The 26,928-nt window shown below is 39.5% G+C and overlaps 2 protein-coding genes across 2 annotated transcripts; both read left to right on the top strand.

Moving 5' to 3' along the window:
• Positions 1-14,411: 14,411 nt before the first annotated feature.
• Positions 14,412-16,473, top strand: LOC107201286 (formin-2-like). The gene is made up of 3 exons (XM_015620473.1): positions 14,412-14,839; positions 14,922-15,188; positions 15,840-16,473. Exons 1-3 carry the CDS (start codon positions 14,412-14,414, stop codon positions 16,471-16,473), a joined length of 1,329 nt encoding a protein of 442 aa, XP_015475959.1.
• Positions 14,916-26,624, top strand: PRSS35 (serine protease 35). The gene is made up of 2 exons (XM_015623482.3): positions 14,916-15,058; positions 20,674-26,624. Exon 2 carries the CDS (start codon positions 20,690-20,692, stop codon positions 21,929-21,931), a length of 1,242 nt encoding a protein of 413 aa, XP_015478968.1. The 5' UTR covers positions 14,916-15,058; positions 20,674-20,689; the 3' UTR covers positions 21,932-26,624.
• The last annotated feature ends 304 nt before the right edge of the window (positions 26,625-26,928 follow it).

Raw genomic sequence — 26,928 nt, 5'->3', positions numbered from 1 at the left:
GAAAGAAAGAAAGAAAGAAAGAAAGAAAGAAAGAAAGAAAGAAAGAAAGAAAGAAAGAAAGAAAGAAAGAAAGAAAGAAAGAAAGAAAGAAATTCTGCCATTTCTGCTAAGTTAGCAAATATAACAGCTCAAAAGTCCATGTTCTTGCAACTAATTTGAATGGATGGTTTGATAATGAGCATAACAGTACAGAACACATCATCTCTTCTTTGTAACTGATATGGTGGAGAAAGGAAATTGTGTAAACAACCACCCCTCAAGTACTGGAATTTTTCTCCTCTTAATCTGTTTTTTCTTGAAGAGTAGAGTAAATCAGTGGCATGGGAAGCCAGAATGATAAAATTTTAAGTGTATTTATTGTGAGATACTTAGTTTCAAGACACAATCCCTGATACATATTTTGAAATGATAGAACAGTGTGGATCCAATCTTCCCATAAAAGACAAAACTCTGGAACCTTGGAGAGACAGATTCCACTTTAAAGGTCTGGGTTACCATTCCTATTTACAAAAATATTTTTTTATTAAAGAATCTTAAAAAATTACAAAGGAAGCATTACAACCACAGACCACAAGCTTTCAGACTTTATTCTAAAAATCTTTGGACTTTAAACCTTTAATTAATGATTCATAGTTATTTCCCACAAGAGCACAAATATTACTCAGAGGATATATAATCTAAAAAAATTGTTGTTACCTTGCTGTTTGTTTTTTTTTCTTTAAATTGATCAAAATAATTTATTCTTTAATGAATCTTCTATTTCTAAACTACAGATAGTTTTTTTAAGAAATTATATTTCAAAATTATCTTTAATTATATTACAAACCAAATCCAGAAAAATAAAATTTTATTCTTCTCTAATTTTCATTATAGAAGATGGTTGCAATAAAGCAGCTCATGATTAATTGCACCATAGTCAGAATGGGATTTACCTCATCTAAATTTAGCCACCTAAGAGTTTGGCAACTGTGAAGTATTCCAAAAAGGTAACTTTAGCCATTGAAGCTAATCTTTCTAGGCTCTCGCTATAGTTTTCAGCAGACTCAGAGCCAAAAATCCTAACTGCTCTACATTGAGCCTTGAAAGTCTAAGTAAATGCTCCTCCTTTGTCTGACATACATTACTAGCCTTCCTCATCTTCACTCTAGTCATAAAATTTCCTTTAGCTCCTATAAACAAAAAGCATCTCACCTTAAAACAGATGGAGTGGACAAAGCTACAGAATACTATGTGCTTGTAGATTGAGTTGCTTTTTTCCCTCCATTGCTAAATACAGTTTCTGGAAAAAAAATAGAGAAGAACAATTAACTTAGTGAAAGATTCAGACATTTTGAGTCACAGGTAGTGACAGCTTTGAAGTAACTTAATCTAAGTGTCTCAGAAAGAAATCCAAATTGGACACCTGGAACATACAGAGGAAAATAACTTACAATTACTTTTACACTGGTCCTGTATTAGCTAAAATCAACAAACAAATGGACACATATCAGGTTTAAGGTTGGTCTGAAGATTTAGTTTAAATTAAATAGTTGACTTAGAACAATGACCAGAATGTCAATAACAACAGTGAGGCATTTCATTCTTAACACTTAATCTATTACACTGATATTGATACACAGAATGCATTAAAGTGCTATGAAAACAGTCAACAAAATGAGGCAAGACAGGTCAGTAATTTTAAAATTAATTATTCTTCACACAATTATTTTATTATATTCTTCTTTAAGAAACTCATGATTGGTTCAGTTATTTTAATATTTTTATGCAAACTGTAATTTATGACTTACTAGCTATATAAATTCTGTGGGCCCGTACACTGTGTTGCTAATACTACCATGATGTCAATCTGTCTGCAATTTAATTTTCAAAGAATGTACTGGGAAAAAAATGAAAGCTATGATAACAATGGGCTGTCAAATAAATAGGTCAAATGGCTATTTTTTTTTTGGCATAGGCTTTAATGGTTTTTTATTATATCTTATTATATTTAATGGGTTTATGTGAAGCTTTGGTCAATTAAACGTAAAAGCAGGTCTTTGCTATTAGTTCTTTCTTATTGAATATGAGTTGAATAAATTACATACAGTGTAAATATTAACAAAACTTCATATATTCTCCCTTAGCAACTATGCCTGGTCCTATGATAGGTCAACTGATTGTTCAGCTGATTTCCAACATGTTCAGGTAAAACAAGATGCTTTGGGGTGAAAGAAAGTTTTAACAATGAGGCTTGCAGCTATTTCTGTGAGCTTGTGAATGCCCAAAGTGGGAAACACCCAGAGTAGATCATACAGTATCACCTATTTATTTAAAATAAGGTTTTTCCTTTTTTTTTGTAAAGGAGAAAGGCTCTGTTCTTCATCTTTTCTACTGTATGACTGCAGTTGTGACTGCCCCAGAAAAGCCATCCTCTACAGGATTTTAATTATTTTCCTACCTTCAGGGGAAATGGCAATCTCTGTCTGAACTTTATGAAATCATTCTGCCCATAGATAAGGACCTGATCACTCTCTTTATCAGTCAGCAATGCCCAAAACCTGCTGAAATCAAACTGCTTTCATCAAACACAGTAAGAGATTCATCAAGTAACATACCTGAGAAACATAAAGAGGGGCCAGTGGTGAGACAGGTTGAAAGCCCAGTGGGCACCACTGTGGGATCTCCATCCTGTGAGATGTATTGGATTGACTGCACAAATACAGCACATAAAGCTTAATTTTGCAATTGTGTAATAGCACTGCATATCAAATCTAGGAAGCTATTTCAGACTAGCTAAATTGATTTTAGGGCTTTAGGTAATAACTGTAACTAGGGACTAGAATCAACGTGGGTAGAAAGATCTCTGCCAACTGTTTCAATCTCACTGTTGTGTGCTGGGAATGAAAGAAGAATAAGAAGGTTTTGACTAAACCAATTTAGTTTTCTATTAACAGGGTTAATAAATAAATATTTGATCTTTTAACTGCTGTGATTTGATTACCACTTTTTCAAATTGGGTGATCTGGACAAATGATGACTTAACCATGTAGTATTTTTAGCCCACTGATGTTTTGAGTCAATATTAGTTAAAACCTTGGTTTTAAAATTATCCTAATTTCTACATACACAGCTGACATTTTTATAACTTCAAGTCTAAGCAATAATTTCAGTTTTGTAATGTTTGTTTGTTGCAAAACAATGAAATTTGACTCGTGCAAATATTAGCAGAACTGATTTGTTCTTTGGCTAGAGAATTGAAAAATAAAAACTACATAAATTAACTGAGGTACGTAAGCTTGGTTCATTCTATATATTAAAACCTTTATCCAGTAGTATTTCACACTTTAAGTAATTCACAATGCTAATTAATAATCATCTCTTTTTAGAATTATGTCTTAGAAGTAAAATCTTCTTTTGTTGAGGGAAAATATGAATATTTCATATAAAGAGAAATTTTCCTGTAGTCAACTCAGAAAAGACTCATTCTAGAATTATTAAATGAAACTAACCAGTCGTGATTCTGTATGTTTTACAAGAAAGCTGATTCAGTGGAACTGAGTGCAGTGTTTCCAATTCTTTCTGGCAAGTGGAAGAATAAAGAAGTAAAGAATGAAGTCAGGATCACATTATGGGAATACCATCATATTTTTCTAATTAATTCCACTCAAGAAAACCTTAATTGAATATTTTAAAGTTAAGATAATAATGCTGCTAAGCAGCAATGCAATTTGCTGAAGTCAACAAAGCATGACTGTGATAATGTAAAGAAAAATTCAAAGACAGTGAATTTTTCCTTAGTCATATCTTGCTCCCTTAGGATTTTATTTTCTGTGCTTTAGTTTCTAACCTCAGAGACATATTCATGTATTATTAAATCACTAACAACTGTTGTTTAAAAATCTTGGCTTCCTGAGCCCAGTTAATAATCCAGATGAGCAGTCTGTCTCCCTAGAGGAATTTTCCTATGTGCAAGCTGGTATGACCTCCACTCAAGCAGTTAGCACACATAATCGTATTTTTGATAGGCTCTACTTGTCCACATAATTTGAAAATAATTTGTAGTGAGTTTTGTCTGGAAATTTGACCCATTACTTTTGCTTCTTTACTTTTACATCACCCATTTAGTAAGTAAATAATACATTTTTTTTGTCATGGGATACTCAAATTAATCAAACAACTATTAAGTTATGCCCTTGACATCCTTACAGATAGTATATGACTGCATTATTTGGCAGGAGGCAAAAGCACATGCATGTATTGTGAGCAACGCTTCATATCTATGACCAGTTAAGCTAGGGAACAGTGGTTCTGCAGTTCTAGGCCTGTGTAACCACACATTTTGGAATGTTTGAATAAATTTCTGAGCGAACTTCAGTGGCAATTAAATTTATGAGGTTTACAGAGGGCAGATGCTCCCTTTCTGAATATTGATAGCTGCTACATCCCAATCAGACCTTTAGCAGATTCCAGGAAGAAATGCAAACTAGTCCTTGAGTAAACAGTACTGACTGGTTGAAAATTTTGGCATCGAGAAATCTCTGGTCATGTGCAAAATCCCAAGCCAGCCCAACTGGGTCTTTCCTTTTTAATTCCTCCCCTGTGGTTTGACAGATCTTGTAGGAAAAGTGCAGAAGAGTGATGGAGTCACTGACAACTCTATAACTTTTCTCAGCCATTCTGAGGTTCAAACAGTCCACCTCAGGCTGGAGTAAATGTCTACATATTGTAAAATCTTCCTGGCTTTGAGAAAAAGGGGTAAATAACTAGACCAAGGAATTACAAATGAGCTTCAAGAGGTTCTAGGCAACTTGGGACCTTCATTCTATGGAAGAATTTTACATTATCTTAGAGAACTCCCTTTTATTGCTGTTAGCAGCTGGGAAGCCTTTCTGCTGGCTTGATGCTTATTTAACTTGGAAGGCCAAAGCCATTTTGTCCTGTAGTAAGTGTTTAAATTAGGCATATAGTCTTCGGCATCTATTTCCAAAGGAAATCAAGGGAACAGCTATTTCCATATATTTCTGGCATGCTACAGTTATTTTTCTAATCCATGTGACTACAAATGGTGGCTTCCTACTTTTACTCAGCACTGACTGTCAAAGCATAAGGAAATACAAAGCTGATGCCCAGTAAATGAACTATCTTTTTTTTAATGCTCAGAGATAATTGAAATACAGAACAATATAATCACAATCACTTCTGAACATGGAAAAACATGATGCTTTCTGGAACAAAGGTATCTTTTGTGCTCTGAGATAAAGCTGCTGAACTAACTAAATGTGCTTAAACAGGAACTGCTTGAAGACTGTAGCTTGAATGCCAGTTTTCAAATGAGGATATATTTTTAGATGCAGTTCATGAATTGCTAAACACAGGATTTTCAAGTGGAAGTGCAGAGCTGTTGCTGCAACCGTATGCTAACAGTAATTGTGATTAAAACAGAACAGGTTGCACAAACAGAGCAACTACATATATTTATATTTCTTCCAAAATCTGTGTTGTGACAACATGTGCACATGTATTTCATCCCATGATGCAAAAATTAATTTATTATTTGTGTTACAATTGCTTATATAACCTCCATCTCAAACCAGAACTCTACAGTCATCTGCTGATATATATTGTAAATGGCATACAGACAGAAAGGAGAGCACAAAGAGATAACAAAGTAATAATAGTCTGCATGCTTGATTTCTGCTCATCAATAACCTAAGTGTGATAAGTATTCTTTGTGTGTCACAGAAAGGGAGAGCTTTAAGGAAGCGTTTGAAGGGGCCTAAGGAAGTAAAAGAGAAGGTCCTTTTGAAGTGGAGAGAGCCAACAGCAGAAGCAGGTGAACAGTGATGGTGTTTGCTCCAACACAGTGTGTGGAAAGTACTGGATAATGTTACAGGCAGTGAGAGGAGTTGGTATCATAATAACAAGAAGGAACTTAATGAATATAAAATGGGGAACCATAAGCCACAGGTGAAGACACTTAGCTTATGCTAGCTGTCATGGGGAAGGATTACACACTGAGCAGTCCCATGATTTCTGGTAATAATCTGAATGTGTATAAATGTTTGCCTCTGCTGCAAGCAAGGTGAGGTTTGTAGAAGTACAAGAAGCAGGCAAACCCCTTCTTAGGGAGTTTTGACAAAATCCTCAGGAGGATTTGGTAACTGAGTCACATGTACTACGTAGCTTAAAAATCTTGGCTGAGCAGAAGTATGTGGATGGGTGATAATTCTGATGAGTATCAGTCTTCCATTACAAGTTGGGGATATAACTTTCCATTTATTTTAACTTGCATGAAATTCATTCTAAAGTAAATCTTCTCACATCTGTTTTGTTTTAATGTTGTTACACTCTGCAAGGAGACTGTGGTTTAGGGAGTTAATCAGAAGCAAAAATTGTAATGGGTAGAGGAGAAGAATCTATGTGGTTATTGAATCTCCACCATTGTTCTTCTCTCTGGAGACTTGCTACAAAGTGAAGTGAAAAAGAACCCCTTTCACTATCTTACTTCGAGCTTTGGGTTTGTCTCCCTTACCTTATTGGTTGTACCAGCAAGCAGACCAAATAAATCAATAGGGATAAATATGATATTGGTATCAAATAATCCATAGAATTGTTGAAGATGCCACCGAAGATACACTCTCTAGTACATTTAATGTAAAAAAACATTCAAAATAAGAAATGCAGGTTTTCTGGGATAATAAATAAACTAATATGCTACTTTTGATTTGTTGATACCTGTGAAAGTATTGGTCTGATTTAAACTACTTCCAGGTGCTAGTGGTGTCCTGCTTTGCACTGCTTGCATTGTGTGTTCTATTGTGTTATAGCAGAGACAATCTGCTAGAGAATTGTGAGGAGGGAATGAGCAGAAGCAGAACTTTTCCCAAAAAACTTCAGCTTATATCATGGTTAGTTCAGGTACTGTTTTTATTACTCTCCAGACTTATGCCCAAATTTATAGTTTTCCCAAGCAACATCAGAAAAAGAAAATGATAACATGTTATCTAATTTTTGTCTTTTTTTTTTTAAATTGTCAGAGAAGGTAACATTAATTTTTTTTTTTAATTTGCCTGCCACAAGGGAAAAAATTTCATGCTGTATCTTCCTTCTTCTGTCTTTCCTTTGTTAAAGTACTGCTCCTCTGAGAGAGACCTCAGTGAGGTTTTCGGTAACTGAATGAGGATGCACTTTTCCTGAGCCTGGGTTTGTCAAGAATGACAGTGAAAGGTTGCTAGACAGTCTTAGGACATGTCTTCACTAAGATAAAATTCAAATTTAGGTCAGATTTTATCAGAAAAAAAAAAGGCAAAATCATCCCTCAATATTCCTGTTTATCTATAGGTTGCTTTTGAGGGTGCTTCTGCCTGTAACCTCTTGAGAATGATGCTAGATCTACAGAAATCCTTAGGGCACTAGCACAGTTGGAATAACAGTCAGGAAGTGTGAGTCTCTTATAATGCTACTGCAGAAATCCATACTGAGAAAGTGCAGAGGGGTTTCTGATCAGGGTGAGGCATTTCTGCTTTCCCCCTCCTTGTTGAACTATTTACTGGGTTGTTAGCATGTGGAAATGATTCCAGCAGCAAACTGAAAACCTACAGATAGCTCTAAAACTATCTGAAATATGCAGAGGCTTTGTGATCCAAGAGGGATGGTTATGAGTCATGACTTCCATCTCCTGTATCACCCACGAGAAAGATCTCCCTTTTCTTTAGCTGCAGCTGTATTTTCCCCGCAGTTACCAACGTGACCCAGTCTTGCCTAGCACAGGGGTGATCACAGGTGAGAATGCCTGAACAGGAGAACACAGGAGACAACTACATGAGGTGCAAAACAGAAGATGGAAGGCTACATTAAAAACATGTCCTGGGTGTTGCTTGGTCTTAGTTTTCTGTGCCAGCTTCAGAGGCACAAAGGTAATGTGTGCTTGTCTGGGTGGCAACAAGGCACACGTAGCAACCCTGATGCCATATTCACCACGGGTTTTGGCAATCAACATAATGTTGTTTTCCTAATAGTAATTATGGCTCTGAGAGGTATAAAATGCCTGTATTCATTCCAGTGGAATATTAAGTTTGAAGTCTAAAATGAAACCTTGAAATTTCCACCATTATTAGTTATTACACTGTTAATAATTTTAGCAGAAACATCCAGCTATTTCAAGCTTGTTAGTGGAATCCTTTAAACAGGTTTTCTTCTGATCTGACTTGATATCTACAGTTTACTAAGAATTAAAAAAAACAACAACTTGCATTGTGATGGAATAACATTCTGGAATCTTGTTTAGTAAATGGTCATTTCAAAGCGGTTTTTTCCCCTCTCATGTTTCTATTGATTTTAAAATAATGCAGCTGTAGTTGAAAAATGAGTCTGGTACTCTCCTGGGCATGTTTACAATGGCAGTAAATGCTTTATGGTCACCTTCAGTTAACTCTGACAATAAAGACTATGTTCCATAATACCCATATATTAAGGCAAACATCCCCTTTTTTAATTTATTTTTTTTTTAAATGCCATTTCTATTACTCCACGTTTCCCTACTTTGTCCATACTTCTAGAGGATTACTGCTTCAATACTCTGTTTGGAAGTTCCACAGGAACACAGTTTTATGCAGAATGTCACGTTTTTTCCAGTAACATATTGCTGTTAATTCCTCTGATTTCTCAGACTTTTTAAGATGTGCATTTCACTGCCACTCACCTTCTGATGGTTTGGATGGTGAGATTAGGTGCCATGTTCCTTGTCAGTTCATCTTTCCCTGGATTCTCTTTCCCCTCTCTTGGGTCAATCATGCTGAAGGTAGCTAAAATCTAGTTTTATCTAACATGTCAATGTCACTCTATTAACTTTCCTCTGTGGTATGCTGTTTCCATTACAGGAATTTAGGGACTTGGGGAGGGGATGAATATCCAGTTTTAGCCAGGCAAATTTGGGGTTTCTTCCAAAGCTTCTCAGAGTCTTTGTTCATGCACTTCTTTTCTCCTCACATCAATACATCATTTATCCATATCATGGTATGCTACATTAGCATCTGTAATTCACTGATTTTCCAGCAAAGCTGCTGAGGGGCTGTGCAATCGGAATGCCAGTCAGAGGAAACTATTTCCTTCGAAGCAATATACATACAAAAGTGGTGTGGATTGGAATTTTTTTTTCCTTAACAGTACCTGCTTGGAACCTGCCAACACATTGCATGCATAAAAATATTTGCCATCTGACACATCTCCTACAAGAAGTACCATTTCTTGTGGAAATTTTCCTTGAGGAAAAAGTTCACTTTACATACATATATGTATATAAAATTTCCAGAATGATCCACATCAGGTAAGAAGTGTAGGTTTTGTTTGTTTAGCGATGATGAGTGGGAAAATCTGTTTTTCTACTAAGTGCACAAATGTTAGAAAAGTGGGCCTGTCCAGCTTCATTTTCAGCTGCTGCTCTAGAGGGAAATAAAAATGTGCTAAAAGGCAAGGGCTGGGTGGTGACTGGGCTATTAACTAACTTATTCTCTGTACAGTTAGAAGAGCTTCTTTCCTGTAGGTCATACATTGAGGCAGAAGCACATTTATTTCTGCTTACTGCCTCACTGAAAAAAAATTAAAAAAATCATAGAACAGCCTGGGTTAGAAGGAACCTTAAAAATGATTTTGTTCCAACCACACTGCTGTGAGCAGGGACACCTTTCACTCGACCAGGTTGCTTAGAGCTTGATTTGATCACAAACTTGCCAGAGTTTTAACTCAGAAATGGCACTTCATCTGTTTGTGCCACTACAAAGTGAGACTTTTTTCATGTCTATTATTTACCCATATATGTAGCTCCTAAACCCATATTGTGAAAATCAGGTCAGTTAGACATCTCAACCTTCACCTCCCTCCTTTTTGCCATCTCTAAGTTCCTGTGTTGATGACAATGCACTTGTTGCTAACATCCATGTGTCTGGCACCACAGAACTTTGTACACCCAGTCCTAAGGGGACACCTCACCAGCCTGTACTGCGACAGTCCATTGGTCTGTGCAGAATTCTCCTGAATTCTAGCATTTCAGGAGAGCTAGCAATGCTGTTTGTCATCCTCTCTGTCCCCATTGTGTGCACTGTTAAACAATTACGCCATGTATTGCAGTTTTTGCGTCTTTTTCAAGTTCTCAAAGGCAGGGTCTCTAACAGAGGCCTGTTTCATTCAGGGTTTTAGTCTAACCGGTCAGCACTGTGTCACAGGCACCTCTGAACAGCACAATAACCAACCCCACTGGTCCACAAAACAAAAGGGCCTCTGTGGCAACAAGCTGCCACAGAAGAGACACTACCATGGAGACTATTTGTGATCCTGTAAGAAATATCCATTGTATTTCACATCCCTTTGTTCTGAAAGCAGTAGGAAATATCTCACGTCCATTCATCACGAGCCAATGAGTTATCCCAAGTTTAGAGTTTGGGAACTGGAAAAGTGTTAAAACTCAACAAAAATAGTCTGCCTGGGATAAGGAAAGTAGAAAGGAAGTGAAACATATATCAGCTGAGCTGGAAGAGTACCCACAAGTACTTAAGCTTCAACTTGAGAATTAAGTATGAAGAGGATGGAGTTACCTGTACTATCCAAATAATCATTAGTTTTGGAAAAAAACACGTGGGTGCATATATATATAAGTAGAAGAAGAATTGAAGAGAAAAAAGGGAGAGATTAAAGCTGACTTCTTGTGGGTAATACAATAACTTTTAATTTGATTATAGGTATTTGCATTTTTTTTTATACATCCATGAACCCTGTTTCACTTTTCCTGAGTTGCACTGCCTGACTTCTATTCTTTCACATGTGAAAGAATATTTTGTGGGTAGGTGCACTACAGGGGATACAATTTGGAGGTTGCAGACCAGGCATGTTTTTGCCGTGATCAAACATTTTTTGCATGTGTGCAAGACCCACGTGTTCATCCAGCACCGTAGGGCCAAATGACATTCCAGGAGCAGCTGCCCAGCCAGTACATCCATGCTCAGTGTATGTTCCCCACAGGGAAAGTTGAAGCTCCTATCTCAAATTTCTACCTGAAAAAAAAATCCGGGGGAATCTTACTTGGAAACATTTTGTAACCCATTTTGTGCGTTATTTACCCCAAGATAAGAATACAAAAGTTCTGTGAATTCACTCAAACCCAGGCTAGAAATCTGATGGTAAAAACTTGGGTTTTTTACTTTATATTCTTTGTGGATATGCAGGAAGAATTTTGGTAGAAGTTAGTGCATTCCTGATGTTAATCAGATTTAGTTTTATTTTTTTCTCTGACTTTTGGGTTTTTATAATTTTAGCTATCAGTCTTTGAAAGTTCCAAGTGAACACCTCTCAGTTAGTAAATGATCTTAAAGTTATTTTTGGAACATGTAAAAATGCCAGACTGGTTCACTAATCTTTTGATGAGATAAAATTACTTCTGAAGGATAAAATTAGCATTCTGGAAATTTTCCAACAATTATATTTTTTCAGCCCTACAATATATATTATACAGTGTATTTTAAAAAAATCAGTACTCTGAAATATACATTACTTAGTATCTTCTGAAAACTATATTTTGATTAAAATTTTATTGTGATAATTTTTTTTAAATCTCTCATTATTTATGAAGAATGATCCATATCGAATAATCTTGTTATTACAAGAAATAAAATATTCATGCAACAGGCATCCTGGTTTTGCCTAGGATATAGATAATTTTCTTCCTGGAAGCTGGTTCAGTGCTGTATTTTGGATTTAATATGAGAATAGTGTTGGTAATACACTGATGTTTTAGTTGTGGCTCAGCAGTGCTTACCCTGATCAAGGACTTTCAGTATCTCGTGCTCTGCCAGTGAGGAGGGACACAAGAAGCCAGGAGGGAGCATGGCCAGGATAGCTGACCTGAACTGGCCAAAGGGATGTTCCACATTACAGAACATCATGCTCAGTGTATGAACTGGGGGGAGTTGGCCTGGAGGCACAGATCACTGCTCAGGGCTGGGCTGGGCTTCAGTCAGTGGGTGGTGAACAACTGTGTTGTGCATCACTTGTCTTTCTGGAGGTTTATTCCCCTCTCTCTCTCTCTCTTTTTTTTTTTTTTTTTTGTTACTCCCGTTTTTCTTACTATGAATATTATTATGGTTATTATTCCTATAGTGTCCTACTTTATTTCAATTATTAAACTATTCTTTTTTCAACCTATGGGTTTTAACTTTTTCTGATTTTCTTCCCTATCCCACTGTGGTAGGGAAAGTGAATGAGAACCTGTGAGGGGGTTAGTTGTTGGCTGGGGTTAAACTATGACACAGAATTAAAGAAAAAATTGTTTAAAATAATTCAAATTTGAAATTTAGATTTCAAAATTAGGAGGGAGGGGACTAATGGGTCGAAAGCACACTGATCCCATCACCTAGAGTTCAATAAACAGAAATGAACCTGAGCCATCTGTATTTTATGAAAAACTGGAAATAAAGTACAGGAGAAGGGGATCAGTTTTTCTGGGATGACAGGTTACCAATAAAAACCTGCTTTGTGCTGTACTATTTGGCATATTCATAAATGATCTGGAAAAGAGATGAGTAGTCAGGTGGCAAAGCCTGATGAGACTGTCAAATTATTTAGTTTAATAAAATGAGATGACCTTGATTATCTGCAGGAAAGTTTATGGGAGTGACCAAGCAATAAAATGGCAGTGGAGTTCAGTGTAGATAAATGCAAAGTGCTGCACAAGAGGAAAAGGGCCCTTTGGGTATGAAATGGCAGGATCTGATCTGGCCATTACTTCTCAGGGAAGAGAATCCTAGAGTTAAGAAAATGGTCCTATAGGAACATCAGCCTGATATCACCAGATGAAAAAAATAAAAAAAAAATACTAGTAAGTGATAAGAAATCAGCTGAGAACAAAACAAATAATATATTTTTGCTGCTACAAAAAAAATCCATATTTTGCTTGCGTGTTCTGTATAGGTAAAGAATCATAGAAATATTGGTTGAGAGGGACCTCTGCAGGTCACCTGGCCCAAACTTTCCCTTGAAGCAGGACTACTGCCAACACTAGATCAGATCAGCTGTGGCTTTGTTTATCTGAGTGTTGGAAACCACCAAGCATGGCGATTCCACAACCTGCCTGGGTAATTTGTTCCAGTGTTGCATGTTCCTTTTGGTGAAGAAATTTTTCCCCATGACCAGTTTGAACCTCCCTAGCTGCAGTTGTAGCTCAACACAGCTGCCCAATGCAAGTAGCTGTTGCTCCTTGTTTTCTACTTGCCACTGGCTGCATCTTCCTTCAGATGCTTTTCTGGTCCCTGAAGTTCAGCAATAGAATGGAAAACAGGAACGTTTTTGAGCACAGCTAAATTAAATAGAATTCTTCAGTGTGGGAGGAGTTACAGAGTATATGATAGAGAACTAGTGAACACCAAATGAAGATGACAGTAGCCAGGTTGAAAAGACACTAAAAGAGGCAAGATTTTGCACAATATATGTTTGACCTGGAGAACTTGTTGAGAGCAAGTTGTAGATGCTACGGATCCGTAGAGGTTAAAGGGAAGATGGGAAAGTACCTGGCAGAGAAATCCAGTGAAAGTTACTGAGGTTATAGAAATTTCACCTGCCTCATAAAATCTCTGAGTCTGAAATATTGGTGGCAGTGAAAGTGCTGGAGGGAACTACTGCCTTCAGCAATGCATGTTGGTCTCAATAGCCCTTGGGCTCACCCAGTGTGGAAGCTCTTGTGTTCAATAAATGGTAAAACTTAACTACTTTACTTACATTTCTGCCTTAGCTTGTTAATTACATTGGTAATTCCTCAGCTCATTTTCTTCACCACATGAATTATTATTATATTATTACTATTTTGCTTTGTTTTTGAGTGCACAAACAACGACAAAACCAGGACTGTAAATGAAATCTACATTTTTAAGAAATAAGCCTCAGTCTTCAAAATGAAACTGCAGTTTGCCGGACAAAGCCTTACTTCCAACCTGTTTACAAATTTGGTTCCACTAAGTTTTTGAAGTTCAAACTTTTAAAGGAAGAATATGGCTATAATTAAAACAACAAAGCAGCACTCTGGAGATCTCACTCTGATCTCCAGCAATGCCACAAATTTCCTGCTCGTTTTGGCAAATCAGTGAGCCTTCATTTAGTATGAAGTGAGTTTACATCAGATGAGCTCAATGGAAGCGCTCGGGTTAAGCACTTGCAGAACTGCTTAGTTTAGAAAGAGGGTAGTTTTCACCTTGCGCATCTGCCTGGCAGTAGAAAGCCTCTTGTAGTGCCTAGAGGTGATCCAAGGGGGCAAGACCACTACACAAAGCGTTCTGCCTTGGGAGGGGAGACCACAGGGACACCGAGGGAAAGAAGGAAGGCAAAGAGGAGCAGAGTGATGAGGAAAGGAGGAAGGTGCTTCTCACCTGGCCTCTGAGGTCAGAAGAGCGGGGATGGTGCAGAGGAGGGGGGCAGGGAGGGTCCCTGAGGAGCGAGGCACTCCAGAGGAGCGGGGCTGGGAGACAGGGGTGAGGGCAGTGGGGGGCGGGCAGGCCACGGGCCGTGGGAACGCCGTTCCCCGCTCCTCGCCTTCCCCAGGAGCGCTCCGGCGGGGCAGGGGGAGCGGCCTCCCCGCCGCCGCCACCCGCACAGGTGGAGCGGTGCGAACGGGGAACCCTCCCGTCCCTCGGGACCGGGTCCCGCCACCTCCCCGCTCGTCCCCGCCTCGCCACCCCGGCCCGGCAGCCTCTCTCGGCCCCGTGCACAGAGGAAGCCGCAGCCGGGGCGATGCGCCTCCCCGCCCCGCAGCAGAGCCCCTTCTTCCCTTCCCACCCGAGGAGACACCGAGATCTGCCTCCGCTCCCCTCGGCCCTCCCCCTCGGCTTCCTCCCTCTCGTCTTCTTTTTATTTTTTTTAAATTTTTTTTTTTTTTCCTTTTTCCATCCCCTCCCCCGCCTGGGAAGACCTGGCCGCTCCCCCCGCCCCGTCCTCAGTAGCCGCGGGCGCTGGGCGGCGGACGAGCGGCGCGGAGCGGGGAGCCGGGAGCCCGAGCCCCGGGGCTGCGGCCGCCCTCCCCTGCGTCCCTCCTGCGGGCTGCCAGGTATGACCAAGACCCTTCCCAGCGGCGGCCTCTGGGGAAGAGGCAGCCCCCAGAGACCTGGGTGGGCAGGAGCGGAGCTGGGGATGGGGGCTGAGGGGGGCTGCCCGGTGCCGGGACCGGGCAGTGCGAGGTAACCAGCGTCTCTAAGGTGATCGATTTTTAGCGATGTCATTCTTCCTACGCGGGTCGTTTTTAAAAAGTGATGGGGCTGAGCGATGTCAGTACCTTGAGCTTGGCAGCTGAGATGTTTTGTATAAAGTTCCTGCCTCTTTAGCCTAATGGATATATTTTTGAAAGGACTAAAAGGCCACGCGTTTATCTGTTTCTTGTTTTTCGTATTTAAAGCCGGTTTCACAAAACGGCTTAACGGGACTGAGGCAAGGGGCATATTTACTGGGTTTTCGGGGGTTTGTCTCTGTGCTGTGCCTTCTGCGGGGAGCGGGCAAAGAGCCTCTTCACACTTCAAAACAAACTCCTTTAATTCTGATTCATCCCCTCAATATTAGCGCTACCATCTCCGCGCTCCTCTGGAATTGACACTAATTTCATCCAGATTCGTCGCTGCTGGAAGCAGATTTATCTTGGAATAGCAAAAATAAAAGAGCCGTGCCAAGGTATTTAACTTGCAGGCTTTGTAGAGGGGGGAAACTCCTTTGGATCAGGCGCGGAAAAGCAGAGCCTCCTGCGGAAAGCAGGACCAGGGGATGCCCAAGGAGAGATCAGGGCTTGCTCCCCAAATCCTCCTCTTCTTCCAGGATAGCCCTGGGCTTTAACACGCGAGCACGCAGGAGCGGCCGGCAGCAGCGGAGAGGGCAGAGGCAAGGCGGCCATCCCGGCAAAGCCCTCCCGTCCCCGCCCTTCCTCCGGCCGGTTCCCGGTCTGTGCCCACCCGCAGCCGTGCGGGGGCCGCCTCCCGGCTGGCAGGGCTGGAGCCCCGGAGCCGCTCAGCAGCAGAGCAGCGGCCTGGGCGCGACCTCCTTCCCCTCCGGCTCCGGGAGAGGGTCCCGGGCGGGGAGGGGCGGGCGCGGGGCCGGAGCGGGCACGGAGCGGCCGCCGGCGCTGCGGGAGCGCCGCCCCGCGGCAGCGCCGGGCATCGCACCGCACGGGGACACAGCGCCGCCGGCTCGCCGTCCTGGGCTCTCCCCGAGTGCGGGAGTTCCCAAATGAGCTGTCACCCCTGCCGTGCAAAATCAGTTCTTCCTACGAGTGCTGGAGCTGCCTACATTTTTGTAAGAGCCAGGAGCCGCAGTGGGTTTTCCCCGCAAGTCAGGGAGGAGGACAGCATCCGTACACCGCTGTACAAAGTGAGCGCACCTGGAGGAGGGAAGGGGGAGCAGTGGCGGATAAGATTGGGGCAATGGTTTCTTCCAGGGGATGTGAGATATCAAAAATTTGTTCTCTATTTTTCTCTGTGAATTTTAACTTCCAGGTTTTTTCAAGAACAAGGCCAAAAGCAGTTAAAGGATTTGGTTACTATAGCAGCCTCTGTTACTTCATGGCCTGGAAATTGTATTTAAAATTGTGTAAGCTTAGTTTGAAATGTGTTGACTTTCCTACAAGAAGAAGGAAATCCCATGGTAGAGGCTGCACTGAACAGACCAAGATAAAACACTGGAAGTGTCCAGGAAGCTGGTCTGAATTTTTCTTCTGTCTGAGCTACACTGATGTGTAAATTTCTTCCATGATAGCCTGAAGAGAAACCTATTCTAGTTCTGCTTGACTATAAACCTTTTCCTGAGCATCTGACATGCACTCGGCTCAAGTAAGGTAGATTATAATGACAAAATATTCGAAGGATATCCTAAAAATTAGGTATTTTTTGTCCTGTGGATGTAGAAAGGTTTAATGTTGGAAGCAAGAAATGAGAAGAACTAAAAATAGTTTTACTTGTATGGATATGCCTGGTAGCTGGAATGATACCAAAGTTATCAGCCGAGTTTGGAAACTGGAGGAAGAATTTCAACGTTTTCATATAGCTGGGGATCTCTCTTTCTGGTTTCCATCTTGTCATCTCTCAAGCAATTTGTCATACTTTAAAGAGCTGACTCAAGAATTCCGATTACTGTAAGCCAGCCTGAAATCTGTATGGGAAAGGAGCAAAGGAAAGGAGAGGACAGAGCATCTTTGGGGTGTGGCAGAAGAGTGGAGAATGAGGTTTTTTATTGAGGTTTTTTTTTCTTGCAATCAGCTTGAAGCCTTTTCAGGACCTTTCCTCCTTCCCCTGGAAGCTGTATTCTCTCTCCCTTTCTCCCACTCGGCAGTTATTTTTGCACCCACATACACATTTATTTCCTCATCATCTGGTGAGAGGAGCCCTGAGTTTCCCTTTTACCAGCAGCTTGCACTGGGCTATGGCAACTGCTGACATTGCCTGTGCTTGGAGCTGGCCTCCTCTAAACAGTAGAGATGGGGTTAGTAAACAGATTTTAAATGCATGGCTGGAAATGACAAAGCTGCCTAGCAGGACCACTGCTCTGGTCTGTAATGAGAATTACCATGTTTATCAAGTTCCTTGATTTTCTTCCAGTTATCCTGAAGTGTAGTTAGTTCATTCCCAGTGACAAGTGGTTCATTATAAATGAAGAAAATCTTGGCTTCCAAGACTGCCTTTGTAAGTAGTGAGCACTTGAGTATCGTGTTTCAAATGGAAGGCTCCAAGGCATCTAATGAAAGTTCTGTGCTTTGACTGTTTTGTTGGTTTTTTTTTCTTTCTGAAGAGTGGCAGAAGGGAGCCATAGTACTCCACCCATTTGCTTGCAGATAGTCTCTCTATAAAGCAGAGAGAAAAAAATGGGCTTCTTTTTTAACCTAGTTATGAGATCATCTGGGAAGACAACAGCCATCACAGTGGAATGATATCAACCTAGACTTTCTGTGTGAACAAACAGTTAATAGCTGAACTTTCCTTAGGGCTCGCAAAGTTCAGCTACAGAGGAATATCAAATATCCAGACCCTGAGGAAAAGCTGAGAAAGGGAGGAGTATTCAAGGGAAAAATAGAAAAATCATTCTCAAGCCTGACATTAGAACTGTCTTGTTCAGCAGCTGTATTAGGGCAAAGCAAATTTAAACCAGCTTTTCTACGTTATTAGCACATTATTTATCCTCAAACCATGCTAGTTTGTGACAGGTTGGAAATACAGACAAGGAGATACTTCCTCATACAACATGCAGTTAAGCTGTGGAACTCCTGGATGCAGAACATCATGGCTACAAAATTCTATATGTATTCAAGGGAAGACTGTCAAACTGTGGAAGAGAAATTAACTAAAGTTTCCTTAAACTACAGAAATTTCTTCTGCTCTAAAGTTCACTAGGTACAACTGGTTGTAAGTTAAGAAACTGTGAGGGAGCAGGGGTATACATGGTTGCCCTGTTCCTATCCCTATCCTCTACCCTAGGCAACCACATTTAGTCAGTGTCAGAATCAGGATTTTAGGACAAGCAGGCCTTTGGTCAGGTCAGGAATGTATTTTTATATTCTCACTATAGTATTTTTTTTTTATTTTGGCACCTTCTAACTTACCCACAGATATGTAAAATAGTAATTCCTCCCCAGATTTAGTGCTAATTGAGCAAAAATGAAACCAATACTTTGAAGGTAACTTTTTATACCAAAGTTAATGTTTAAATGTGCACATTTCTGCTATACCAATAAGCTAGACTGGTGCTAACAATTGGTGTTCCTCTACAAAATCTTGTCCCTGGGGTGATTTTACAGCTCTGCTTTCAAAACCTTCAGATATCCTTTCATATGACCACATACATCCCGAAGTTCAGATCTGTGAGTCACTGTAACCTCCAGATGTCTTGACAAAGTCCACACATCTCTCCAAAACCCAAGTTAGCTACTTTAAAGCCAGGAACAGTTTCCTTTTATTGTAAAATGTAGTGTGTGTGTATATATATATATATATGTATATATATGTATATATATGTGTGTATATATATATATCCTAGTAAGTGGACTCCAGCTCAAAGTTGGTGTTCTATTCTGGCAAAGGTGAACAGTGTCAAAACTGTGCTAAAACAAATCCACCCTCTGAACTTGGCATCAGAAGTAACAAGCTGTGGTTGAACTGTAGTGCATACTTAACTAAAAAATTAGAAATATAACTTACTATAGACAAAATATATGTCTATAGGCATCTATAGGGTAAAGATGACTCAAAAATCATAGGAGTCACTGGTCCATTATACAGCTTTGAAAGCAACATTCCCACTTCTTTTTCCATATACCCCTACTTTTCATGCTAGATCCTCAGCTAGCCTGTAGCCAGGCTGTTTCATTGGAGAGTAACACTTCTATTATTCTAAACTAAAATGAAGGAAAGTGGTTATGTTTGCCCTGGCCTACACTGTCATTGCAATATAAACCAGAGAGCTTAACCACATACAAATCCTTGAATTGCTTGGCTTTTAAAGTTTAATCATAGATCCTTTATTTTTTCACTGCTGAGGTTTCCATGTAATTGGAATGAAGGATGTTGGAACTGAGCACAGGTTTCCCAGTGGCAGCTGCCAGTAGTTGGATAATGCCATTGGCATCAGTGCTGCCAAAAGAGAAAAATGGTCTTTTCAGTAATGTTTTGAGTTCAGAATCAAGAGTTCTGGGTTCAGTTTCTGGCACTGCCTCAGACTTCTAACAATGTTACATTTTTCTGCATGTTTCCCAACTACAGATGGGAATAATACTGCTTTTTGTCTTTCCCATTTAAAGTATTAGCTCTTGGTGTGGTGCATCATCCCATCTAGGTGGGGTGTTCCACATGTGACCATAAGGCACAGACAGCACAGCTCCTACAGCCTTTATGGGATGCTGAAAAAGGCATGTGATGAGTAACCTGACTTGTCCTTCCTACTTGGCTGAGCTTTGCTGCATGTATATATAACCAGGAGATTCCTCTACACCAGCAACATTCTCCTTTCCTCATTTGTGCGTCTGTCCTAGAAGACCTCGGTTCCCTGGGATAGCAGTTAGCAAAGTGCCATTTTTCATGCAGGCAGATTCATAGTTCTCAGCTGGGTGGGTAATGGAGAACCACTGGTAGCTTTCAAGGCTTTTAATCTTAAGTCTGCTAAAACCACATTTTGGCCATTACACGAAAGAGCACAGTTGGTCAGTTTTCCCAAGGGTTCTTAAGTCTCATGAGTGTAGTCTGTCTATCCATCTCTGCTTGGATCCCAACTTTTGAATGCATTGAGGGTTTTCAATCATGTTCTACCTTCTACTATATAGCTATAGAAAAGAAAAAGCAGAAATGCAATATGTAACTGCATGCCTTTGGAATAAATAAAACCAGGATGCTCTACCGAGTAGAATGACTCAGACTGCTGTCCATTGAGGGAAAAAACAGGTAAAACTCAACTGGTTTCATCTTCCAGTAGGTAGCTCAGCATGGATGCTGGCTGAATTATCTGCATCCATCTTGCTAGAAACAATTGGAAGAGTCAGAGGCAATACGGGGAATATCTGAGGCATTTCTATTTTGAGCAGATGGTAGAATTCTGTTCCACTCATGTCAGCTCTAAAATTGCATGATTATACTTAGAAGATATTAAAATAACTGTGTATATTTCCAAAGTGTATTTTCAAATCTCTCTTTCTTGTTTTAGAAAAAAATAAAATAAAATGGAGCACATGTTACTGCTGTTCATATTTTTCATACCTATATTGGGTCTCAGTAATGGAACAGAAACTGAACAAGATTTTACTTGGCATTTAAAGAAGATTCCCCAGATTGTGAGAGAAAGAACATTCTCCCTTGACAGTCCTAAATTTGAAGCAAAAGCCAAATTAGAGCTGAACAGTGTATGTGGAATTGAATGTCAAAGAAAACTGCCAGTGCCAAGCTTGTCTGACTTGAAAAGCCTCTTATCCTATGAGACTGTTTTTGAAAATGGCACACGGACCCTGACTGAAGTGAATGTCCTCGGAGCAGCGCTTGACCCAGCTGCAAACACAACCACACGAAGACCTCTGAGAAAGAAGAGGCAGATATATGGAACAGACAGTAGGTTCAGCATCTATGACAAGAGGTTTATGACCAACTTTCCATTCAACACAGCTGTGAAGATCTCCACGGGCTGCAGTGGCATTCTGGTTTCCCCCAAGCACGTGCTAACAGCAGCCCACTGTCTGCACAATGGCAAGGATTATGTTAAGGGCAGCAAAAGGCTGAGGGTGGGCCTGATGAAGACAAAATCCAGAGGCAGCGGCAGGAAACGCAAAGGCGCTAAAAGAAGTAGGAGAGACATTTCTGCGGCCAAAGAGGATCCCAAAGCTGCCACAGAATTAAGGCGACAATCCAAAGGTGATGAGAGAAAGCAGAGGAGATCTGGGAGGAGGCAAGGGACCTCAGATGGCACGCCCTCCTTCCAGTGGACACGGGTGAAGAGTACGCACATCCCGAAAGGCTGGTTTAAGGGTGTCTCTGGGGATATTGCCCTGGATTATGATTATGCTGTTCTTGAGCTCAAGCGTCCCCACAAAAGGAAATACATGGAACTGGGAATCAGCCCAACAATCAAAATGATGCCTGGGAGCATGATCCACTTCTCAGGTTTTGACAATGATCGGTCTGGGCAGCTGGTCTATAGATTTTGTAGCATTTCTGATGAGTCCAATGATCTGTTTTATCAGTACTGTGATGCTGAGCCTGGCTCCACAGGATCTGGCATCTATCTCCGTCTGAAGGAGCCGAACAAAAAGAAGTGGAAACGCAAGATCATCGCTGTTTACTCAGGCCATCAGTGGGTGGACATCAATGGTGAACAGCAGGATTACAATGTAGCAGTACGAATTACTCCTCTCAAATATGCCCAGATTTGCTTCTGGATACATGGGAATGATGAGAATTGCACACAAGGGTGAAGAGAGCCGAGCCTCACTAGCTTAGCACCCTCACCGCCATAGAGTGAAAGACAACAGAGACTGGAAGAACATCACTCCACACCAGAATGTTTTTGAACTCTGAGCTCGCAAGTAGTGCTATGGTGACTTAAGGAATACTGAATTGCTAGGGGAGGGGTAGAATTGTCAGACAAAATATTTCTAATTGTAATCGACCTAGATACGCACTTAAAATCCCAAACTATATTTATGTTTGCAGTTGTGATAAATCCAAGTCATTAATGAGAAAAAACATGGCTGCACCTATTCATAATATTTTTTTCCAGGGGAAGGGTTGAAACATCTCAGACTGGTGTTACTAAACAATATCTATTTTTTTTCCAATGGAATTGCTTTTCTCAGGGTTCTGTTCCAATTCCTCAAATGCAAGTTGTGCATATAGCATGTCACTGTATGTGCAGAATGATCCAGAGAACTGCATGAGAACAAGACATTATTCTGGCATTCTCTAAAGACCACAGGTCCATGTTGAGAAGCAGCACTATAGCTAATGATTGATAGTTTGGAGAACTGCCTCTTCTGGTTGCTGCAGGAAAGCTCCCATGGAAATTCCAAATTTATGTAGCTGGGGGTTACACCTTAAAGACAAATTCACTTCATTGCTCAGTGAAAACAGCAAAAAAATATATTAATGAACAAAGTTTCCATGTTTGGAAGAAGACACATCTGGACGTGGCTTAATGCCTTTAAACATTCTTTGAGAAGCTATAGAAATCTTAAACACACATGTTTGCCTTCCAATTAATATTTGGAGAGCTGTAGGTTTAGTTTCTAGTCAAATGTTTAGCTTTACCATTGGGGGAAGTCACTGACTCCTGAAGTGGCTACTTGACAATCATTTGGAGCTTCACAGATGATTTATTTTTTGGGTGCTATACATTTCTTCAGTTTTATAAATTACTTTTATATTAGTTCAGTTTCATAGATAGGATAGTATGTATTAGACTGGAAGCTGGAAATCAATATTTTAGTTTGGCTTTACAGTTTTGCAGTGTGTGGTTTTAATCATGTTATATTCAGACTCCACCTCAATATGATTCACAAGTTTAACTAAAAATTTCTCCCAACTAAATTATAGCACCTTCTGAATGGTAGAACTATCCTGTGCATTATAAAAGGTATCTTGTTAGATAGCAGCAGTAGTTAGCAAATAATTTGGTTCAATATGTTTGCAGAACCACGTATTTAATGAAGACACAAACTGAGCTTGACTTTTACACATCTTTAAACACAAACCACCTTCTTAAAAACTGTTGTTGATTGTTATGTAAGTCTATATATTTTATTTTATGTCAAGATTTTGAAGTACACAGAATTGTTATGGTGCTATGTTAATCTAATAACATAAAAAGATACTGTGCCTTTCTGATCATATCCTTTGGGTTTCAATACTTTCAGAGTATTCACCACCGTAATATTTAATTTTTTTTTTACCATAAATTTATGCTGACCAAAATGCATTTTCTTCCTGTGCAGGAGAAAAAAAATATAACAAGATTTAAAAATATTATTTGTTTGTTGGAATCTTTAAATCATCCTTGTAATATCTTCTGGTGAAATAAGATGATTTTAACCCATTTTTTTGGTAGATGGCTGAAAGTATATAACCTGACACACTGAATGTGCAGGCAGCTCTGTCCTACTATGGCCAAAGCATAAAAATTTAAGACTTGCTTGCATACCATAACCCTAACAATATTTAATTAATTGGAAGAGATCTCACTTTAAAGGAAACTATTTCTTTTAATGTTAACTTTTCCAGGGAACACTCAACTTTTCTTCCTTTATTATATTTTGTTTTTATTTTGTGTGATTGTTTGCAGAAAACTAATAATAATTTTTAAAGTTTAGAAATAAATCTTTAAGACTTTAGGGTCAATTATTTTTTATTGTTGTTAACATCTCTATTAACACATGTGGCTTTGCTGACAGTAATTTTAAATCACCTCAGTCTGGTATTTAATACTCTCGCTCTATGCAAGAGATTCATAGTATTCTTTAGTCAGGTCTGTAATGTTTTTCTTAAATGCCTTTTTCCATAGTTACTGTGACAAATAAGGTGCTACATCATTAATCTAATACAAGACAACCCAGGTCCATAGATTTTTTTACAATAATTTTCATTGTTGATTTGGGTCCAAAACTAGTCAAGATAAGGAGGCTTAGTAAATTCCTTATTATTTTGAGTCTTATTTAGGTATGCACCTCAGAAGAAGAAATAAAATCTATTTCTTTATCCCTTTGGGAATTGGAAGCAAGAATGAAAAATGTTTGATGTCAGCTTCCAAATTGTCTTGTTATAATAATCATCTGTTGTAAATATCTCAGTCGCTACCTGAAGTTCCCATACCAGGCTGATAAAAACTCTTTCTTTTCAGAGAATTAATACTAGATGCTCAGTGCTTCATTTTGTGGTACTAAGAGATTAAAAAGGTTGGCCAGAGTGACATAAATATTAATTTAAAACAAACAAACCAACCTCTGTGTCTCAGTGCCCATGCACAAACACATGCAAATATATGGGCTTGGAGAACATGTTGTTTTGATGGAGTTTTGGTGTTGTCAGCATCTTCAGGCCAGGAAATGCAGGTAGAAGACGACACAGACAAAATGTTTCTCCTGTTGTCTCAGCATGCTAGGCAACATTTTGGTTTTCCACTTGGCCTAATAGAGAAAAAAATGCTTTATGTAGGCAATTGTGACTACTTACTACAGGTACTTCTGGAACAGTTCTTCAATCAAGTTCTTGCACATAATCCCAGGAATTTAATGTCCTGCATAGAGCTCTCGGTACTCACCACTGCAAATGGGACAAGAATTTCTGAGCCATCTCAGATTTTCTTAAAAACCTGCAGTTACTATCTATTTACCAATAGAAAATACGAGGAGGAAAACATGATCTCAGTAGATCAGACCTTGCTGTTGTCTAGGACACCAGCAGCAAGGCTGGGTTTCCAGCCCTTGTGATGTTTCCCTAAAGGATTTTTCCTCTCTCAGGTACCAGGCTGTACATCATTTCTTTCCATCACTACTAATTATTTTCCATAAGAGTTGGTATAGTAGATTGTTTTATTTAACTGTACTCCTGGCTTTCGGAAAAAACAACCTCAGTCAAATCTCTTTTCTCCTAGAGGGCTACTGGAATAAAGTAAATCATATAAAGTCTTATAAAGTCAACAAGTAATTTTTTTTCAGGGCCAAAGATAAACCTCATATGCAAGCCATTAACATGCCCAGACTAGCTTCTGCAAGGTGTCTGTGCATGTGTTTAATCTGAGGCTCTGAGACACACCATGGAAATCAAGGGGGATATCTGCAATGTGAAAAATGAAGTCTAAGTTTGTATCAACTTAACAAAAAAAGGCCAAAATATTATATAGGAAAGTGATTTCTGTTACATGAAGTATAGAGTACACAATGCTTTAATAATTGCTTAAAGAATTCCTTGACTCCTTAAGATTTACCATCTTAATTTTTCAGATTTATGTGTCTATATGGAGTATGAATCAGCACGAATATGGCTTAAATAGAAAAAAATAACTCGTCCACATGTGGAGGAGAGAAGCAGATGGGGAGTTCTTTCTATTCTGCTGATAAGGAATGACCTGGCAGCAAACAGCAAATAAACAGAAAGAAAAAACAAGTAGATGGCATGGAAGACCAGGAAGACGGAGATAGTATGCAAGGGATAAAGAAAGTGTGTGAAGTAACAGATGAAATGGCTGCAAGGTAGCAGAGGTACCTTTTGTGAGAAAGAGTAGGCAGATGGGAGACACTTAATAGTATGAATTAAGATGTGAAATTCACAAGTTTCATGAACAATTTTTCACTGTTAAAGATAAGCCTTTTCTTCCCAGCCAACAGCAACAAGGAAAGGGCTGTGAGAGGACTCAGGCTGTGGCAGGGACTGCTACCAGGCAGGGGTTTTGACCCTGATCTACAGTCCTTGCCTGAATTTGTAGGGATTGTGCTTCTGTTCATTCAGGGTCCTTGGAAAACAGAAGATATGTGTTTTGACCAAAAGACTTGGTAGTATCAACCTCCCAGTACACTGGATCACTAAGAGTGTAGTGAGTAAGGGGAGTATCTCAAACCTGACCTTTGCTGGGATTCCTGTAAAGGCTCTTCTCCACTGGGGAAAAAAAAAATCAAACAAAAAATCTCAGACTTAAGGCTCCATTTTTTGCATGTATCTAGAAATTCTAGGCAATACGTTTTTTTTCAAGTGTCTTCTGTTTGTGTTTGGCACCCATAGAAATTTAATCAACTGCTTCTAATTTTAAAGCACAGATTATTGCAGATAGTTCCATCTATGAATTCCTGGATTAAAGAATGAGTGGGGGAAAAAAAAAAAGAATGTTATTAAATTGAAAGCTTAAAATTTCACTCTAATCTCAATGGATTTAGAAGTATATTTGGGTCCCCTTTGCACCAGCCTTTTGCTCTGAGTGTTAGAGCATCTAGGTTAAAAAAAAACCTCCAGAAGTAGCTTTGAGGATTCTTTCATGTTCTTAGCTTTTTTAAGACTGACAGAAAACTGTATATTTTTAAATGGCAAAATGACAAGCCATTTGAGAAAATAAATGCAAACCTTTGCTCTGATATTATATGATGCACTTATTATGTCAATAAATATTTTCTGTTGTTTCTCTTTTCCTCTGTCATTATGCAGTTTGTTAGCTATGGTTGTGTTACACAAGCTTCATTCTCTAAGTGCCTGTAATGATTTATCAGTGAATCATCTGGGACGTGGTCTTACAAGATATTAATGTCTTTTCAAACTTGTTCTGGGAAAGAAATCTCCCTGTCTTCAAGATAATTACTCCATGAGCAAATTTGATGAGTAAAAAATTTAGCTCAGCAAGGAAATGACTCACAGTCTATGCCAGAAGTTATTAATTCTAAAATAAGTAATTAGTTCTGTTTCTGCTATTTGCTATAGTTACACTTTCTGCCTT

The sequence above is a fragment of the Parus major genome, chromosome 3 (assembly GCF_001522545.3).
Source record: "Parus major isolate Abel chromosome 3, Parus_major1.1, whole genome shotgun sequence".
Taxonomy (NCBI): domain Eukaryota; kingdom Metazoa; phylum Chordata; class Aves; order Passeriformes; family Paridae; genus Parus; species Parus major.
This window is presented reverse-complemented; position numbering and strand designations above follow the sequence as displayed.